This window comes from Thermobia domestica, chromosome 2 (assembly GCF_964235325.1).
Source record: "Thermobia domestica chromosome 2, izTheDome1.hap1.1, whole genome shotgun sequence".
NCBI classification, from domain to species: Eukaryota; Metazoa; Arthropoda; class Insecta; order Zygentoma; family Lepismatidae; genus Thermobia; species Thermobia domestica.
Window position 1 is genome coordinate 384,218,491 of NC_137455.1, and position 22,072 is coordinate 384,240,562.

General features: G+C 35.3%; 1 protein-coding gene across 2 annotated transcripts in view; it reads left to right on the forward strand.

Moving 5' to 3' along the window:
- Positions 1-5,239: 5,239 nt before the first annotated feature.
- Positions 5,240-22,072, forward strand: part of LOC145678884 (leucine-rich melanocyte differentiation-associated protein-like) — a 47,836-nt gene continuing 31,003 nt past the window's right edge. Inside the window, exon 1 of one of the 2 annotated variants that reach the window (XM_081749459.1) lies at positions 5,240-5,421. In XM_081749459.1, the coding sequence (XP_081605585.1) occupies positions 5,255-5,421 (167 nt within the window). In that variant the 5' untranslated portion in view covers positions 5,240-5,254. Of the gene's footprint in view, positions 5,422-19,648; positions 19,804-22,072 lie in introns of those variants that run through there. The other variant, XM_081749460.1, reaches the window with a different exon arrangement.

Here is a 22,072-nt window from a genome sequence, read left to right on the forward strand (position 1 = left end):
TAGCAAGCGCTTATGAGTTCATTACTATCACCCAGAGACAAAGAAAAAAGCAAGAAATGGAAACATCTAGAGTCACTGCCACGTGATAAATTCAGAGTCACCCCATCTGTTGGAAAGCTACTTGTCTCACTTTCCTGGAATGACAGGGAAATCTTGTAGCTCCACTTTTGGAAAAGAAACATATTATTACAAGAGAATATTACAGTTATCTCCTAGTGATTTACGTGGAAACATCAAGTACAAGAGAGAAGGAATGCTGAGTCGAGGTGTTCTCCTACAGAACGACAATGCATCGCCTCGCAAGTGTGAAATGTCTACCCCCAGACTGTGCTCGATTTGGAAGTCAAATCAGCGCCATACCCACTGTACTTCCCGGATTTAGCACCATCAGATTGCCATTTGTTTGGAAAATTGAAAAGTGAAGAAGATTGCAGAAAGCATTCTTTTGATGGCAGTGAACTGAAAGTTGCTGTGAATTCCATTTTTGATGAGGACAGTTTATAGGGTACCTTATGTATAGAACGCCTCCCAACAGTGGATAATAGGAACTGCCTTAAGAGTGCTCAAAATGTACCTGAAATTTTGATGTTTTTAATGAGTACACGAGCACAGAAATGACATTTAAAGAACGTTACTGCACATTTACAGATCGTTTATTCCCGTACACACGTTGGAATCATCAGAAGCTCAGATACATTGCGAACACTCAAAGAGCAGTTCCTATTTACAGTGAGAATGCATTCTAGACACTTTTTGTTCAGTAATAGAACACTTCAGGGTAGTTTTGGACATGTTAAACAATGCTCAAAACTTATTTCTAAAAAAAAAAAAAAAAAAAAAAAAAAAAATGTTCAAGCACTGATTTATTTCTTACAGTGAAGACTAGACTATGAAATTAATAGGAAAATTACGTGTTAGTAATTTTCTACGTAATTGACAAAATATAATAATCGTAGATTTATCATTATGATAATTTCTATGGTTACGATAATTTTGAAGTACTCTTCCGATTCTTGAATGAGACTCTAAATGCTTTATCTTCAAACTACTAAGAGAACCTTAAAAAATAATACAAACACATTATATTGACTCAAGCAATGAAATTGATCTGTGTAAATTAAACTCGAGGGCACGACCATCATCATTCATTTGTTTTAGTCATCGTCTCCTTTAGTCTAACAGACATAATCGTGGGACGTTAAACTCAAAGATTTCATTTTATTTCATTTCATTTTCTCGTAGCTCATTAATAATTCACACGACGCGATGAACTTAGCATTCCAACACTAATGAAATGAAATGAAATCTTTGAGTTTTACGTCCCACGATTATGCCAGTTAGGTGACGGTGATGATGAGTAATGAATGAAATGGTGGAATAAAGAAAGTGGGAGGAAACAGGAGAACCCCGAGAAAACGCACGCAAACGGTGTTTGTCCACCACAAAGTTCACTTTGCAAGGGCTGGGATCGAACCAGGGACCAGAGGTGAACGCTCTACCACTGAGCCACCGCGGTCCTCGGCATTCCAACACACACTGTACTTCTTCAATGACCATTCGTCTAACTGTAAGTGCTGGCCAGATCCAGCTCTATTTGACTTTGGTGATCTCATGGAAACTACTAGATCAGCGTATTAGGGCGTATACCGTATCTGTTGCGTAACGTCAACAAATTTTTTGTAATATTATTTTCAAGTGAAAGAAGTGAATTATTGTGCTGAGCATAATTGAAATTGCGTCAAATTATACAAGGCCATTTTAGATCATGCACAATACTGTATTTGATTCACTACAAATCATTAACTGGTTATTCCCCATCAAACCCTCTTCTCACTGTTCCTTATGGGTTAAAATCATACAGGGCTAAACGTTTCTGATTGTTTACATGTAACTTCTTTTCTTTTAATTTGACCATCAATTAACATGCGACTACACAAATATTAATGCTAAATCGAACTATGATGGCGATATTTATTTTGAAATAATTAAACGACACAAATGAAGATTTAAACTACAATGAAATCGTCGTAATAACGCTCTCTACGTATTCAACACCAACATCTACTATCGCGACTCTTAATTATTAGAAATGGGTGCTACTCACAAACTGAGACGTTTCCTTTATACAATAAAGATATATTGTATTCCTCCGGTGATTATATTGACCCACACATAGGATGGATGTGGGTAAACTTACAAGTGGAACCGAACTCAGGAGACAAAGAAAAAGAAAGATATATATATGACATATCTATATTCTTATATAACAGAAAATCACAGAGAACAGTGTCTTTATGAGTTCGCGTCTTCTATGTGCTACAGGACAGCACCGACGGAATATGTTTATTTTTGTCTTTATTTATTTATTTATTTATTTATTAGCAGAATACCCGTTCTTGGCAAGGGGAGAATACGTTTCATTTTTGACATAAAGGGCTGAATTGGGATTTAAACTGCATTGGAAGTGTCACTGTTCGTCTCAGCGACCTCGAAAATTATATCAGTCGACACTAATATCGGTCATTTTAGATATTTTTTTATATATCTCCTCGTCCCCAAGTTGTGGGTTTGAATTTGGATTTAAACGGCATCGGAAGTATCACTGTTCATCTCAGCGACCCAAAAAACTATGGATCCGACACTAATATCGGTCATTTTCGATCATTTTTAAATATCTACCTCATCCTTCTCTCCTGAGTTGCACCATCAAAGTGAAATGATAGAAACCATACCAGGCCCAAATCTCATCTATGTTGAAAATTTGATCGAAATTGGTCGGCTAGTTCAAGGGATACGAAGTCACAAACATTGTACTTTCATTTTTAAATCTGTAGATTAACTAATTCCTTGTCAAACGTACCGGAGAAGGATTGAAGATTTGCTGATACATCTGAGCAACTATTCAGACTTTTGGAAAACGTGTCTCTGTTAGCAATATACATTGTAGGGAAATTTGGAGTTCCAATAAGCTTGGAAGCAAGGGTGTCGATTTCTCTGTAAGTTTGGGGGGAGGGCACATTCAGGTGCAGAAGGCATATATCGGGATTTTAATACAAATTGCATTCAAATTATGCCAAATATTGTATATTCAAAAATAAAATTTTGGGGGTCCACATGAGCTTTGGGGGCCCGGGCCCCCGCGGCCCCCACAGGATCGGCGCCCTTGCTTGTAAGATTAGTAAAGGCTTGGTGCAGTATGTACAAATAGGAAGAACTTTATCAGATTCTTTGGAGATTCCTGAAGAACTGAAGCAGGAAAACTTATCACGTTTATTCTTTTATTTGTTTTAAATATGTGATAAACAAAATGAAAGATAGCAGCAAGCAAATGACTAATGTTAAATGGCCTTCAATGTGTTGCACGTGTCACAAATAACATACATTTAAGAGGTTAACTAAGAGATCAGTGAAAGAAAATATAATTTGATGTGAATTATACATATAAATAACGAGGTACTATATACAGAAGGTTATCAAAATAATAATAACACTCCTGCGCTATATGCAATACCACTGGTCAAATGGCTTGTGCGTGTGTCTAAGGAGCACGTGGTCCCTGACTCGATTACCGGGGAAGAACACACACACACAAAAAGAATTTACAAACATTCGCTTTCATTAATCATCCATCTTCTATAGTGTAAAGGTCATAATCATGGGACGTTAAACTAAAAGATTTCATTTCAAACGCGTCTTCAGCGAGGGAAACATGAATTCGATTCCTGGTGGGAACTTGTGTGGTTCAGATCCTACGTTAAGTTCTAGGTTCATGTCTCATATCGCCTTAGTGCTGAAAGCGACGTTAAACCCGAAACAAACCAATGAAAACCAAACTGCATGTAACCTTCGTGAGTCAATGGAGTGTTCCTGTTTTGTGTTGGGTGATATTGAATAGTACGCAGAAGTAAAAGTGGATCTCAAAAGCTAAGGGTACAGATAAGGTCACGCTGTCCCCCGTATCTATATTTGTCCATTGTATTTTTTTTTTTTTTTAAGAATTGGGGGACACCATAGATATTTTTCGGAAGTGGGATAACGGTATCCTCCTGCGTTCCCCATACTTTTACCCCTCGGTATAGATGGTGGTATAGATGGATTTGTGTATGCGATAAGCTAGACTTAGTGTAAAACATTAGACTTCAACGATTTCCAAATAAACAAAATTGTAGGCAGTAGCTCAGTGGTAGAGCGTTTACCTCTGGCGCGTGAGGTCCCTGGTGCGCTTTGTGCTAGTCAAACATCGTGTGCGTGGTTTTCCTCGGGGTTCTGCTGTTTCCTCCCACTTTCTTTATTTCACCAGTTTCATTCATTTCTCATCATCACCACCTCCCTTAGCCTTGGTGCATGATCGTGGGTTCATTTCATTTCTACCCTACCCTACCTAGGTTATTTTTTTTTAATGGAATGGAATGAGTAGGGGTCAATGGGGACGTCAGCATTGAGGTTATGTGTCCCCACCTCGATATATCTTTTCAAAGCAGTCGTAAAAATTCATAATTTTAATTGTTCGTAGATGTTATTACACTTTTTGTCGAAAACCATCAGGACAACCAATTTCGGAATTAATGACCCAGCGAGAGGTTATATGCTTCGGGCCCTACGTCAAGCTTCACTTCTCATATAGTTGAACAGGACACTAAACTTCAAATCAGCGAACTAACCAGCTCCTCTTATAGTGATTTTCTTTACGAATACCTAACTTAATCTCACTTAGACCAAGGTAGGGAATATTAGCTGTTTATCGAATACTTTTAGGGGATTAACAATATACAAAAAAAAAAAAAAAAAAGGGTTTTATATACAGCTATTATATTTGTGAATGCATAAAACAATCAGGAAATTGTGGGTAAAATGTTGTTTCTTTTGTACAGTAATATTCCGAAGATTAATACAAATCCTGGAAAGATGTCTAGCTAGCTGAAAAAGAAACGTGCGGATCTCTTGACACCCGTTGCTGAAATCGCCAACACATAGAAGTCATTCCCATTCCTGAGTACAACCGAGTCTGTACGTAAGAAATTTATACTGAAACAGTAGATGACGCAAATTGCAGGAATGGTTTCTCCATTTCATTTGTATAGTCACAATTTGTGCAGTTTTTTGTTTTTCTACATGATCTACAGTTAATCGAATGTAATTTAATTACATTTTAGGAATCAATCCTTGTTTGAGACTGATATTTGAAGCCACACTTTAAAGAGAAAAAATCTATAATTTTTGCCGAAAGAAATATCGTAGAATCTACCCCCTATGGATGAAGACAGAATTATTGGCAAGATTCCATGATTCTGGCGTAATCCAGATGCAATCAAGGAATAACCAGATACTCGAATTGTCCTCATATAAGACGACATCAGCTCACGGGGATAGTCATTTCACTTTTGTTGCCGCCATGACTGGCTTCAGGATAGCAAGTTATTGGTAAGTGCCTTTCTGTATCAATAATCAAGATTTATTAATTAGTGTTCAGTATCGGAGATAGACGTAGAAGAAAATTAAATGTATTGCTGCTAGAAGACCATTCTTATCTGAAGGTCAATCCAACTGTTTTGACCTCTTTACGTTCTTGAGTTTTTAGGTTTACATCCTGTCCTTGTAAGCAGAAAAAGTGTCTGATAGCAGAAACCACACGCGAAGGAATAATAACTACATTACGTAAAGAAACTTTGATGTTTTTACATTACTTTCTGTGTAGAATTAACAGTTAAGCTTTTAAAAATATTACTACACAAAAGTAAATAACACAATCATTAAGCAGATCATGGACCAGTTCACCCAACGGTGGCTCGAAAACGTGACAGTCCTCAAGTGCATTGAGACTTTCGTTCTTTGTTTGTTTGTTGTTGAAGTTTAACATCACTTTTTAGCACTCAGGCTATACGAGGCGTCGACCTACAGTTTAAAGTGGAATTCGACCGCAATGCTTTCAAATTTTTAGTGTTCTCCCACTGAGAATTGAACGAGGGTCCACGTGCATCAAAGATGCAAGCGCTAGCCACTAGACCAGTGGGAAGGGATGTTCAAGTATTTAACTAATATACTTGAAATGAAAGTATGTAGTTAAAATTTCATTTTTTTTTTTTTTTTTTTTTTTTTTTTTGCTTTAATTTAACGTCCCATGGTTATGCTCCGTGGCTAATGATACTAAAAAACTGGTAGAGTGAAGAAAAGGGAAGAAATGGAAGAATCTTGAGAAAATGTCCTGCATTCGGCGTTTGTCCACCACAAAACCCACTTGGAGCGAGCTGGGAGCGAACCACGGATCAGATGCACAAGAAGCGAGCGCTTTACCACTGAGCCACCGCAGCATTCATAGAGTAAATAAAATATAGCGATATCCACAAGAAAGGCCACACGCAAAATGTGTCATGAAGTTTTAGGGAAGGCCTGAAAGAAAATTGATTGAAATGATTAACAAGTGGTAACATTTGTTTAAATAGTTCAAATTTATATAATCACACTTAGTAATCAAGATCATACCTAAATTGAGAGATCAAAACTATTTTCTTGGAAACCAGCTGTAGTGTTAAGGGAATAGATGACCATACTCAGCCCCTTAGCAGAGTGATATCGAAAATGGAGTTTGCTTACATGCAGTGTACTCCACTTATAAGCTCCGATATTACGTCGTTTTTTAAAGTAATTTATCACAGAAAAAAGAAAGAATTGTACAGTCATTGCTTGGTCGGTTGATTTTAGTGTAGTTGTCCGTTTCAGCATCGAGTGTAGGAGACGTGGACTCACAGCTAAACGTGGGATCCGAACCACAGGAGCTCTAACCGGGAATTAACTACACAGTAATGTTCAAAATCTTACTTCCCAGGAGTTGGATCTCTAACCCTACATACAGTATCAGAAAATGACTTATATCTATATTAATCTAATTAATCTTTTTGAGTTCTTTCTCAATAATAAGTTTCATTTCTGTCTCCTATTCTAATATTTGAACTGGAAGTGGAAGTATTCCTTTATATGATTTCCAGTTTCAACACTATCCGCCATAAAGAAATTAAAATAACAATAATAATGGACATCGAGAAGTGTTTTTCTTAAATAAAGAGTCAATACGACAAGAATAAGCTTTAATTCTGCCTTGATATTCCTAGAGAAAACCGGAAAGGGCAGAAATATGTCACAACTTTAGATTTCAATTCCGATCTCCCTTAGAGCGGTAATAGGTAGCGAGGAACTATTTTTTCATTAGTGTTGCCCACGCACTGAGAAAAAAGTTTAGGATTTAAGCAGAATTTTTGGATAAAATGCTTTCTAGTGGCAAAATCATACCAAGACTGGAGTACAACGTTCTCGGACGTAGCGTTCTACTTAAACACGAGTGGAATAACCGTATTTAAGATGGTGACGTACGTCGTAGGATACATGCTGCTAACACATGCGCAATGATACTTCGATGTTTAAAAAATCGAACCCTGGCGACAAGCCTGTTCCATTGTATGTATCTGTGCTTCAGATTTACGTAACAAGAGTACACTGAGAAAAATCCTTTCTCCGGACAGCAGTATATTGTACAAATATACAGGATCCTCTTGCTCACTACAGAAATCAGTATGGAGCATACCTTATCTGTACTACATAGGCACTACCCTTAGATGTTACATCATGCCATTGCAGAATGTCTGATATCTAACGGTCTTCCTTATATTCAGAGTCGAATTTAGGTTTAGTGGGGCCCCAAGCTGTTGAAGATAATGGGGCCCTTTATGTGTCCAAATGAACATAGGCACCCTACGTACAGAAATGAAGAAACTAGAGATAATTTATTAAGCAGACTAGCAGAAGAAACTCCATTAATTACATGAACGTAGGCTACACAGCAGGAAGCATTGTTGCTACGTATATATAAATTTTATTTTATTTTTTTAATTTTCTCATATTTTAGAAATGTATATTGTTTTCCTTTAGATTTTGGGGCCCCCAAGAGAGCGGGGCCCTAAGCTATAGCTTGTTTAGCTTATACGTAAATCCGGCACTGCTTATATTACATACATATATGTATGTTACCTTCGACAGCTATTCGTTATATACGTCTGTCTATTTGTATGTGAGATCCTGACCGCCTATATTTTTTCTATTGTTTCACACGGAAATACGTATAGATGGAACACTTATATGGAAAGTATTATAAAACATGCGTTTTCAGTTATACGTTTTACGTTAAGTCCAAAAACTGCAGGATTTACAAATGTAACATACGATTTTACGTACGCTTGCAAGTTTATCTCTCTTCCTCATTTACCTACCACCATAAATTCTACTACGTAATATACCTCACGACATACCTTATCAATAGAAGTTTTAACAAATTCCTCATCAGGGTTCATGGTTATTCAGTAATACAGTGCTTACCTCTGGATCGAGACTTTTCTGGTTCGATACCTGAGCATGCCAATTGTCGTGCGAGACCCAGGTTCGATTGCCGGCGGGAGCTCATGTAGTTCGGATTCCACGTTAATCAGTAGGTCCCGTCTCATATAGTCTCGCTGCTGAAAGGGACGTTAAACTCAAAATCAACTCAACTCAACTCAACTGAGCATGTCAGTTTGCAATGGATACCATTGTGTTCATGAGCTTTCTCGGAGTTCTTCCGTCTCCTATCACATTTCCATTTCACCAATTTCTTTTATAATTATCTACTTCCATTAATGATCTATCTCCTTTAGATAAGATAAAACTAAAAGATTTCATTTCCTATTCTAAGTCCCTAAAATGGTTCTTCTCGCCTCCAATATTTCTTCGTCAATTCTGTTCCTCCATCGAATTTCCTATGCTCTTTGGTATTTAATTATCCAAGTATATATTTTGCGTCAACGTGACTTTATAACTTCATTTTTTGTTTGAACACTTTATTTCGAGTATTTTCCGAGTTATTTAAGAAGAAATCACATAACACCCAACGACACTATGTTTGCCAGTTTCTCTTCATGTACTGTAATTTGTCAAACTATAAACAATTTCGAATTTTTTTTTTGCTCCTAAAGATGCATATTTTAATGTTTTCTGTGTCGTTTTTCATGTTTATTATTATTATTATTATTATTATTATTATTATTATTATTATTATTATTATTATTATTATTATTATTATTATTATTATTATTACTTATCATGCTGAAATCCGTACATATAGGCTACCGCTTCCAAATAACGATTGTTATATAATACTTAGGTACAAAAAATGTAAAATCTTCCTTTCTAAACTTATAATATAAATACTGTTACTAGTGGGGATGGGCATTGTAGAAACAAGCAAAAAGTTTTTTTTTTTTTCATTTTTTAACTTTCATCACCTTATCCTAAATTTCAATGTTTCATAAAAATCGGACAACTTTTACGAAATGTTTACTGGAGATATTTTTCAAAATGATGAGGGGGAAAGGATTAAATTCACTCCCTCCTTATTGACTGGTTTAAACTTGAAGCAACGGTGATTATTTGAAAGTGTCAAAAAACATATATCCTATACTATAAAAATCGAATAATTTTTGCGGAACCTATCGAGAAACATTTTCTAAATCGCGGGGATGGTGGTGTTCAACTTACTCTTTCATTCTTGACCGATGTTGAATCCAAACAATGAAGATGATTGGAAAGTCTCACAAAAATGTATGCCATATTCCACCAGGGATGAATACTTTATTTTGTACGAAAGTTATCGCAAAACACATTTTTAATTCGACCCTTCATTCTCGATAGACTTTAACCCCAAGGTGTGGAGATGTTTGGAAACCTGAAAGAAAATATACGCTAAATTGCAACAAAGTCGAATAATTTAGGTAAAATGTTATCCAGAAAAAGTATTTTATTATATTATTTTAACAAGGAAACTCCAGTACTTGACGAGCTTGTCCTTTTTACCTACATATTCATCACCGACTTCAACCAATCAAGTTGATGATCGAAGATGCCCTATAGAAAACATGTTTCACCGAAATTGAACCATTTTTACTTAGTTTATAGTGCAAAATTGTCTTGTCTTCCTGACGAATTCAATCCGAAGCGGAAGGCTTATTTCGGAAGATTGGAGGGAGGTGCATACTAAGTTCCATTAAAATTGTTTCAGTTTTATGATAGTTATCGTGGAACAAAGAGACGATTAGACCAGTGGCTCTCGATCATTGTGTCGCGACACATTGGTATGTCATGCGGTTTCCTAGGGTGTGTCGCGAAATTTTAGAATTTAAAAATCATGAAAAATTTAATAATAATTAGTTAAAATGAAATTTGAGACAGACTGTACAAGTCCTACCTCCAGCAATAATGCTCAGTACATGCAGTCATTACATTATAAAAACATATAGGGTTACACTATTATAATTTATTTATTCATTTATTGAACAAATTTCCAGATACAGCATAACTTTGACATTTTACATAGGGAAATGTTAACAAACAAGAAAATAACACAAAAAACAAAAAAAAGAAAGAAAAGAGAAAAAAACAAAGAAAAGAAAATAATAACAGTGCCAACAAAGAGTGTAAAAATAATATTATTTCGCCAAAACTCGTTTAATTGGTCTTTCAAACACTGGGTAGCTCGAAAAAAATATATACATCAGTTGTTAGATGATTATAACAGTTCGGTATCCTGTAAAACAGAGACCTCTGTATAATTGCCAACCTAGGGCGGGCAAGATGGAATAGGTGGGTATTCCGGGTGATGCGGGAAGGGACACGTAAATATAGTTCCTGAAGTAATGTCTCCGATCTTAAGTTGCCAATAACTATTTTATGAAGAAATTTCAGATCAGAGTTATTTATGTGTACTCTCGGAGTCTCGATATTAAGATGTCGCTAGAGTTCCTTCTTAGATAATATTCGAAGTGCAGGAACACGAAAGCATACACTGAGAGAAAAAAATGTAGGTGGTGTACTTAAAAAGATAGGTTACATGCGTAATTCCTGTAGTTTTTGGACAACGTACAGCAGACGTATAAGTGAAAACGCATGTTTTATAATACTTTCTGTATAAGTGTTCCATTTATACGTACTTTCTGTATGAAACAATGTAGGTAGTCAGGATCTCACATACAAATGGACGTATATAACATATAGCTGACGAAGGTAACATAAGTATATGCATGTGATATACGGAAAACTGTTAGATGTCAGACATCCTGCAACGGCATGATGTAACATCCAAGGGCAGTGTCTATATAGCATTGGATTGGATTCTTGGAGTTTAAAGTCCCGTTCAGCAGCGAGGCTATATGAGACGTGAACTTACTGATTAACGTGGAATCCGAACCACATGAGCTCCCGCCGGGAATCGAACCAGTCTATATATCATACGGATAGCGTATGCTCCGTACTGATTTCTGTAGTAAGCAAGAGAACACCGTATATTTGTACAATATACCGCTGTCCGGAGAACGGATTTTTCTCTGTGTACTATTGCAATAAAGAAATTAATAATAAAATCAAGTCTAGAGAGATGTGTAGGTGCTGCCATGGCCCATATGGGCGAGCAGTATTCGATCTTGGGAGCTATTAGAGTTTTATAGAACGTTGCTAATGATGACATAATGCAGTGGTTCTCAACCTAATTCCTACCACGACCCCCATTTATTACATCCTCTTGCCAGCGACCCCCTTATAATTTCTGGTTTGTAATAAGCTTGTGAAGGATTTTTAATAGACCTATTGCGGAGATCTCATAATATGCATCTACTAGAATCCATACGTTATATATAGTGGATACAGTAGCTGTCCTAAAAGCGAATTGATTAAAAATAAATTTGGTCACTTCATTCTTCTTCCGCCTATCTTCGCGACCCCCATGAAACTCTCGCGGCCCCCTGGTTGAGAAACCCTACCATAGTGCGTAGTCAGTGAATCGGTAAAGAAGCCCCAGCGTACGAATTGATTTCTTAACTATTGAGATGTGATCAGAGAATGAGAGTTTCGAATCAAGATGACACCAAAATCATTATGATTAGCAGAATATGTTATCCTATAGGGGAATCGTTAATATGGTATTTGGAGGGAGCAGGAGACTTTTTAGAGTAATTGTAATACTGTCACATTTCTTACTGTAAAGTTTATATTATTATTGTTGTTGTTATATCAATAAAAATATCAAACAAGTGTGTCGCAGGGGCGGATCCAGGACCAACTTCTGGGGGGAAGGGCGGTGGGTTGTCATACTGCTACTTTTAAGGGCTCCAAACTTCGGGACGGGTTTTATATATATATATATATATATATATATATATATATATATATATATATATATATATATATATATATATATATATATAATAAGAATTTTTTCTCTTCTGGGGTGGGGGGCGGGGCGGGATGTCCTGGACGTTTAGTAAAGTGTGCCGTCAGTCAGAAAAGGTTGAGAATCACTGGGTTAGACAGGCACATAAATACCAGTTAAATCCTATGGCAGTAGCTCGCTAAAAGCTGGTTTGAGAGATGATGTTATGGGCTTAACATTGAGAGAAGGTTGAAGGAAATATGTCAACTAGATGGTGACACGTTGCTCTCCGCATGACACAGCACAACAAACTCATATGAACCCGTACAAATGACCAAAGTTTTTGTCATTAAAATCAGTTCGAGCCACGTGAATCTTGTCCGCTTCATTCTTCAAAATATGATTACGTCACGTTTACTATATCTCTTATCAATTAACACATTTTTAATGTTTTTATTTCCTGAGAATTTGTAAACAAGTTACAGCCGAATCAATGAAGATGTTTATTTTTTTTAAAAGAATATTTTCAATTTGTCCCATGTTGCGTTCGAAAATATTCATTGCGTAACTTCCGCAGTCATGGATATAATAATAATAATAATAATAATAATAATAATAATAATAATAATAATAATAATAATAATAATAATAATAATAATAATAATAATAATGATAGGGTCAATTCATGCAAAGTGATTGAGAAAAAAGAAAAATTGCCGCTCGATCTTTTCAAAAAAATCTAATTTTTTCATGAATATTTATCCCATTTCAGACTTCAAAACCACAATGAATTATTTTTTTACAACATTCCATGGCGACGCAACGGCTGCCGCCATTTTGCGTTTTTTTTTTTTTTCGCTTTTAGCGTTTACGTTGTTTCGAATATCTCAGCATGTATTTGTCGTAACAAATTGAAAATTGCTGGACGTCTCCAATTCGTGCAGAGCTAACACTGATCTCTTAACATTTTTGCCTAAAACCATTTGCAGGGGTGAAATCAGGGCCTACAGTAGCAACATTTTTGGACATTGAAATAATATTTGGGAATAGGAAACAACTGATGTAGAGGTCTAAATTTGTGTGTGCATGTAGTCCGGGGTCATAAGTTAATACACAAAAATTTACAAACCGGTAGCTGCTCCTAAAGGTCTGAAAATATCCTAAAGTTGGGAATTATGCCAATTTAGCATATTTCACTGTTTAATATCTCCAATGGGTCTGGAGATATTAAAAAAAAAAATCTGATATTTTGGGAGTCGTTAGTCCTTTAGAATACCATAACACACAACAAAGCGCGTTTTGTGTTTTTGAACAGAAGGGAGTTAAAGTATTAAGTAATGACGTCATACTCTAGGAGGTGTTTTGTTCATAAAATCTACTGAGGATGAAAATACTGAGATTCTGAAGTCTGAAATTTTCTGAAGTCATCACTGTATCCCAGTGTTTTTACATTTTTTTAAATGTTGCTAAAATCAAAGATTAATCGTAAAATTTCTCCGTGTAATTATCTAGTATTTCGAAAGTAATATTTAGCAAAACGACATGTTCTCCATCGTATATAGGATCGATCAATCGCTGGCCGGTATATTATCAATGAACTTGGGTGAAACCACGTAGTTCTTTACGTTGCCGCGACGGCGCCACGAGTGCTAATTCGTTCCTGCCATCTACAGATCTATATAATAACTACTTGCGAAACGGCAGCAATGTCATTCCGAGCAGAATTGCCACTGTTGCTACTGTTGATTGGCAGCAAAACGAAAGGATATTTATCAGAGTATGTACGAGTAAATTGTTAACATTGTTGAAAGTTAGTATGTATAACTCCCACTGCTTCATAACTCCGTTTTTAACGTTTATTGAATATCTACCATCTTTATTTTTCTTAGCTCATTGATTATAAGGGAAAGTGATTATACACTCGTATTTTGGTTTCTTTTTAATGAACTGGAAATTTAATGACAATATTTTTATTTATTTTGTCTAGATACGAGTCCCTTACTTTTTCGAAATGAATTTGAATTATTCGCAAATTTAATATCGAATTAAATTGAATTTGATTAAGTATGATTAAAATTAAGGGTCACAAAATTTAATTTCAAGAAGTAAGGCTCATTTAAATAGATCTGAAAAAGAAAACACTAAACTAGAATCTTTAGAATTCCAGTCCATTTGAAGGAAAGAGATAAATAACTCTCCCAAGCCCGTAGCCAGCTTGATTTCTTAGACGGGCAAAAATTAATGCTGAGACAGAAATAGTACAAATAGAAAGAACAACTCATAAAACTTATGGAATTTCTTACATTCTTCACTGCTTATTTATTTATTTATTTATTTTGAACATATATTTATCTAAACAAACAATTGAAAGCTTCAGTGATGGCTGCAGGAGTGTTAAGGCCCCTGACCTAACCGTAGGTATGGACTTGCTTTACTTTTTATTTAATATTTGCAAAGTTCTGTATTTATTCTCTCTGGGGCCGCGGTGCCTCAGTGGTAGAGCATTCACCTCTGGTGCATGAGGTCCTTGGTTCGATTCCACTGAACTTTGTGTTAGAAAGCACCGTGTGCATGGATTTTCTTCATTCCACCATTTCATTCGTTTCTCAATATCACCGTCTCCTTTAGCCAGGGTTGCCACACTCGAGACTCGCGATGATGCCAAACACGGGTCTGAATTATGCTAGATTTTTGTAAATTATGCCAGATTTTCAAATTATCTTTGCTAACTAATTTTAAAGACCCGCCCCTACTTATCTTCATTATTTTAATGAAGAGTATTAACTGTATTCATGTACAAATTTAATATGACGCTGTCAGGAATAATGGTGAATGGCACGTTATAGGGGAGGTTGGTCGAATTTATATTTTATGAATGGATAACATTTTAAGAAATATATGCACAATATGCCGCTTCCGACACAGCCCTGAAGCATTTCTTTTAGTGTATTACAAGCTGTCCCCTGACGCTCAAATTCCTCCCCTCTCAACTTGTAAATTAAAAGGGACTGAAACATCCCAGATAACCACACATTCAGGTGTCAGTTTACAGTAACAAAACTAAGGGTAAGTAAATATGTTTTGCAGAGTCACTTTTGCCATTTTTGAACATTTGCGTTTGCTCTGAATTCAACAAAAAATTACAACCACAGAAATACTTACTGGTTTCATTGCTCCAACCATCGCTTCAACTTAAAAAGGATAATTCCCGTCGGTCCTTGAACCATCTAAATTTTCGTTCTTTTTCAGTTTACCAGAGAGAAGAATGAAATTATGCTAGATTTGGCCAGGATGCTAAAGTCAAGATGCTAGATGCTAAATGTATGTGGATTATGCTAGATCTAGCACCAAGATGCTATATGTGGCTTCACTGCCTTTAGCCTAGCCGGCATAACCGTGGGACATAAAATTTAAACATTTCATTTTTGTTTTGCAATTTTTGAATGTGCAAATAAATCATAGGTGCGCATTGAATAATTATCGTACCTATGATTTGCCCGTAAAACACACACACTGCGGTTTTTAACGGTCATTCCCGCTAAAAATAAATCAATAACAATTTGAGAATTGCCAACTGGCAACCCTGCGTCCATTCTTTAAATTTATCTAAGTTTACAGGTAGTAAAACTATTTTGTTGTTCAGAGTAGTGTTAATAATAATAATAATAATAATAATAATAATAATAATAATAATAATAATAATAATAATAATAATAATAATAAAAACATGAGGACAGTGACGCGATTTGGAGTTCGAAACTGAAGATTATTACATAAGTTTATTATATATCAATGCTATTAGTAGTAGTATTATACTGGTTTGTAAGATTACCACGTGCATAGGGAATATACTAAACTAAACTAAACTATACAATAATTTTAAAGACGAAAATCCATAACTTTGTTCTCTGAAGTAGGCAACTCTGGTGTCAATCAAAGAGTGGTGTTAATGAATCATTCTATTTGACTAATGCTTCTTCCTATTATCGGGAAACTACCGACGTTTCGTTCCTTCGTCAATTATATATTTCTATGCTTTTTACAATAAAATATACGTATTTAAAATTGCTTCTATAGATAAATGAAACAAGTACTTTTTTAACAATTGTTAAAACTTGAATAAAGAAGATAAACACTTTTCTTTGTAGTCGTATAGAAATACAGCAAATTGGGATGAGTATGCAAAACTAACAATTTTAAAAGTATTATAAGGCATATGTATGAAATCAGATAACTTATTGCTGTGTTAATGCCTTTCTTTTTCTAAAAAAATAATTGTAATTGGTCTATCAGGAATTCACATAAATTATTTCTAATCTTAATCATCATTGAGGCAGTAACATTATTTCAAGAGTTTTACGTCTTTCTTTGGATACTACTGTACTATACATACGATTAATACAAACGATATGTACTACATGAAACGTCAACGTCAGTTCTTCGCATGGGAAGGATAGGTTTATGCAAAGTATTTAAACCACTTCTTCCTCTTAGGATACGTCTGGAAGATGAATTACAACTTGAATTATATCTGGAGTGTCACTATTCATCTCAGTGACGCCAAAAATTATGGATTCGACATGAATATCGATCTTTTTGATTATTTTCACATATCACCCCAACCTTGCAACATACCATACCGATTGAGGACGAATTTGGAGTTAATCAGCATCGGAAGCGTCACTATTCTTCTCAGCGACTTCGTAAACTATGGATTGGACACTAATATCGATTGTTTTTGATTATTTTTACACATCACTCCTATCCTCCATCGCTATTATACAGATGGAGGATGAATTTGAAATTAAACGGCATCGGAAGTGTCATTATTCATTTCAGTAAACCGAAAAACACGTAGTGAGCTCTAATATCGGTCATTTTCGATTACTTTTAAATACCACCCTCATCATCCCCATATAGGGCCTATATAATCTTTGGACAACATTTTAATTAAACAAAAATTAGTATAATTTTAGAGTTAATGATATTTTTTTTAAGTATATCTCATTAACTATACGTATCTCATTTATACAATCGTCTTTTTAGCGTCATAATAATGTTGATGAATATATTCTTCAGTACCAATTTCACCCAATCGGTGGTGTTGTTCTTACATAGCATCAATTTTTAGGTTTACAACAAAAATAGTTTTTTTCGAAAACTACGCATGAGTTTTTATACTGACATGTATAGTTTTGTTCAGCTCGTTTATGGCTACTGACAAGGAACGGACATGAACGTGTCATCCGGACATCCGAATCAAACCTAGTGCATTCGATATGTTCATGCACAAAAAAACAGGTGCCATGGACTACGGAGTAAGTCCCTGGAGTCCATTAACCCTGTTAGTATAAAGGAAATCGTACACTAACAGTGGAATTGCTAAGTCTTATTGTATCAATACTGTTCATTGGAAAGTCATGATTTATAGTTCATTCTCTTTAGCATAAAACAAGCTTTCCAGAGGTGATATGTATTGGCGCCCATAACGTATTTGAACAGGGAAAATCGGAATAATGTCGGGAAAATTCCCTCCCATCAACTTTGGACTCGTCTGGATTAACCCCGGGTAAAAGCACACAATCCATATGTATCTCAAAAAATACTATAGGGGTTAAGAAACGAATGTAAAAAGTTTCGTTTTGATAGACGGAATAGGCATGAAGGGAAAGGTTATATACCAATGCTCTCTGTACATACAAAACCGAATCTATGACCTGACCTATAAAGAGAACATAATATAAAAATATAAACGCAGTACTAATTATCCTGATATCACGATTTGTACCATATTATATGTAGAATGAAGCATGCGTTTCAATAGTTATTACACATATTGTTCCGTGATATGTGGAGACCAAAATAGCCCTATTGTGAAATGGTGCGTTCTCTAAAGCGACACTGGAGACGGTAAGAGTCAGTATGCGAGTTAAAGGATATTTTCCAGGGCAGCATAAAGGCACCCGAGAAATTTAACATGGGGAAGTTCAAAACTTTTGCGAGACATCCAATTCTTTAATACTTCAGACGGGGTTTTCCCCCTCAACTTCCCTGGAAAGTCGTAGGGCCGCGGTGGCTCAGTGGTAGAGCATTCACCTCTGGTGCTTGGGGTCCTGGGTTCGATCCCAGCCCCTGCCATGTGAACTTTGTGGTGGACAAACACCGGTGCGTGGGTTTTCTCGGGGTTCTCCCGTTTCCTCCCACTTCCTTCATTCCACCATTTCATTCATTACTCATCATCACCGTCTCCTATAGCCTAACCGGCATAACCGTGGGACGTAAAACTCAAAGATTTAATTTCATTTTTTCCTTGGTAAGTCGCATATTGGTAGGAGTACACAATTAAAATGTACCTTGAAAAATACTAGGAGGTATACGGGTAGGAGGTATGTCCTTAAAACAAGGGAGAAGATATAGTATGACACAATAAGGACGGGATAGAGAACAAAAGGGTATAGGTGGGGGTGTTGGTGGATAACGTGGATTTAGCCCAATACAACTATAGCACAGTTGCTGCTTAAAACGCTTGCTTCATTAGATATCAGGATAAATAGTACTGAGTTTATATTTTTTTACATTATGTTCTCTTTATAGGTCAGGTGATAGATTCAATTTTGTATGTGCAGAGAGTGTGTTTTTGGTTGCAGACAAGGGTTTAAGAAGGCATATATGAGGATTTTAAGACAAATTGAATTCAAATTATGCCAATGGTCTTTTGAATCATAGTTGACCTAAGTTACTTGAAGTATTGGGAGGACGAAAACTGTTTTACAAATATTGGAGGGGACACGTCTTCGGTGGGATTGACGCCTGTGGCGCAAATAATTTTAAATCTTAACGAGAATCTTAAAAGAAACTTCCACATATTTTTGACTTTACAAAGAGCGTTTCATAACTTTGCAATCATGTGATTAGAGGAAGCTACTTTCTAAAACTTTCTTTTAGTCACATGTCGGATCATCAGTGATCATGAATTGATTTTGTGAGATTTGATCTTCAGCTTATTCCAATGGGTTATATTTCTTAACAGATGGAGGTGCTTCACGTGTTATTTATTGCATGTCTAAGAACGCTTTGGAATTGATCTGATTCTAAGAGAAAATTTATGATTGGTTATGTTGAAATTCGCTTGTTAAAACAAACGAAAAAAGAAAAAAAACACGAGGAGAGAAATTTCGGTAATATATGATTCTTGTTAGGTTGAACTAAAGTTTATAACGTACGGTTGATGTCCTTCTGGACTCGACCTGTTTTGTTTGGAATAGAAGGTACACAGAAGATATCTTGTAAAGCCACAGCTAAGGTAAAAGTTCATGTTGCTCTTGGGGATCAAGATAGTGTTGTCCAATATTTACTTTTTTCTTTATATAACATTCCAAGGAAGTTGCACAACTTGGTGTCTAGTGGCAGCTGTGTGTATTTGTGATAAGCGCTTATCAATGTTTTTGTTGAGAGCATGAAGCATGCTTTTGTAAATGCTGTACCCACTGTTTCTTGCATCAGTTGCTTTCTTGACGTTCGTCTGTGCACATCATGGAGTTCGAAGATAACCAGACAAGCAATTTCTGCATCGACATGTTACTGTAATTACAATTTCATTTGTTCTCTTCTTATGCATGTGGCGATTTTTCTAAGTGTTCAATTGTGTTCTGTCAGAATGTGTGTGTGTGAGAGAGAGAGAGCATGTGCATGATAGCAGAGAGATTGCATATTTTTAGTAAGTTTTTGACAGTTACACATATATATCTATAATATGCTTTATTACACTCTATGGTAAATAGTAAACGTATTTAGTGTGTAAATTATTTGTATCAAAGGACAATGATTGTGGCTTCTATAGGATAGTCTGTAGCCTTCGTGAACTCGAAAGCGGCTCCAGATTTTACTATAGCATTTACAACTCTTTAAGTCAAGGAATAGTTATACCACTATTAGGAGTATGTACGTCACTCTTGTAGTAAACGTACATGTCACTGTTAGTACTATACTTGTCACTGCTAGTAGTACACGTGTCATTGTTAGTACTATACAAGTCACTGTTAATACTATACATGTCATTGTTAGTACTATACAAGTCACTGCTAATACTATACATGTCATTGTTAGTACTATACATGTCACTGTTAGTACTACACGTGTCACTGTTAGTACTATACTTGTGACTGCTAGTACTATATACATGTCACTATTAGTACTATACGTGTCACTATCAATATTATACATGTCACTTTTAGTACTATACAAGTCATTGTTAATACTATATAAGTCACTGTTAGTACTATACAAGTTACTCTTAGTACTATAATTGTCACTACTAGTACTATACATGTCACTGTTAGTACTATACATGTCACTGCTAGTACAATACATGTCACTGTTAGTAGAAAACAAGCAACTATCGATACAATCTGCTACTTAACGCTGTATTCTTACAACACTTATTATTGGTAAAGAACAACACACATTTTAGAGCCATAAAAATAATTGCATTTGGCAAAACTACGCATGAGAATTCATCTCCGAGCATCTCATTTTTGTTCAGCTTAATGTGATTTATAGATTAATGCATGTCTTACCTCTTGCACATTTTTTTTTCGTTCGAGGCTATTATTATTATTATTATTATTATTATTATTATTATTATTATTATTATTATTATTAATAATAATAATAATAATAATAATAATAATAATAATAATAATAATATATTTATTTATTTATTTTAGTGCCATGAACAGCCAGATAGCAAAAATACAACACTTAGTCATAGAACTAAGGGTTATAACACACATCTTACATTCCTCTTAATATTAACAATACATTTGTTTCGACGATAGGAGGTCATTGTCTATCTTATAATATATACATAATTTTATGACTTATATCTTATCTGGATAAACATAATTACTTCATTATTCATTAAAATAGTTAGTCAATTTTCTTCAAATTGTCCTTAAAACAAGGATACCGTCAAACATACAGATATACTATATAAAATATACATACCTAATAAAATCTATACGTCTGTTCAATAAATACAATTATCCCGATAATATATTAAAAGAACTTGTCAAATCATCATCATCATCATCAATAATCATCATCATCATATTTAATTTACTTATAACATAATGTTGACTCGTAGGCAGATGGGCAATATCAATTTTCACTGAATTGTTACGCCTAGAACAAGATACACTAACGGGCTTTTGTTTCTGCAGTGATAAACCTATGGAGTTGTTTATTAAAACTATACAGTTAGTTAGTTGTCTGGATGTCAAACTTAAATTTCCAACACATTTCAACCAGGAACACCACATATACGTAAAATACGAAGTGAAAAATGAAATGAAATATTTAAGTTCTAGTTCCACGGTTTATGCCGGCTAGGACAAAGAAGACCGTGATGATGAGAAATGAATGAAATGGCGGAATGAAAAAGTGGGAGAACCCCTAGAAAACCCATGCACACGATGTTCCTCCAACACAAAGTTCACTTGGCACGAGCTGGAATCGAACTAAGGATCCAATGCACCAGAGGTGAACGCTCTACCACTAAGCCACCGCGGCTCCACGTAAAATACGGAAATGTAGTAAATATAACTTCTGACTTATTACTTTCTCCTATCAGGACTTAAACAATGAAAGGAAGTGATTGTATTAATCTGAATTAAAAATGACTTATTACTGAAATGTTCTTTGATCGGAAGAATATAGTACTATCTATAGCTGATAACAGGGGTATGATTAATTCCAGTACGGACAAGAAAGTAATGATTCAACATTTTCAACTGAAGGAATGAAAAATGTAACTGAAACGACCAATATAAATACAATGTAAAATGAAATCTT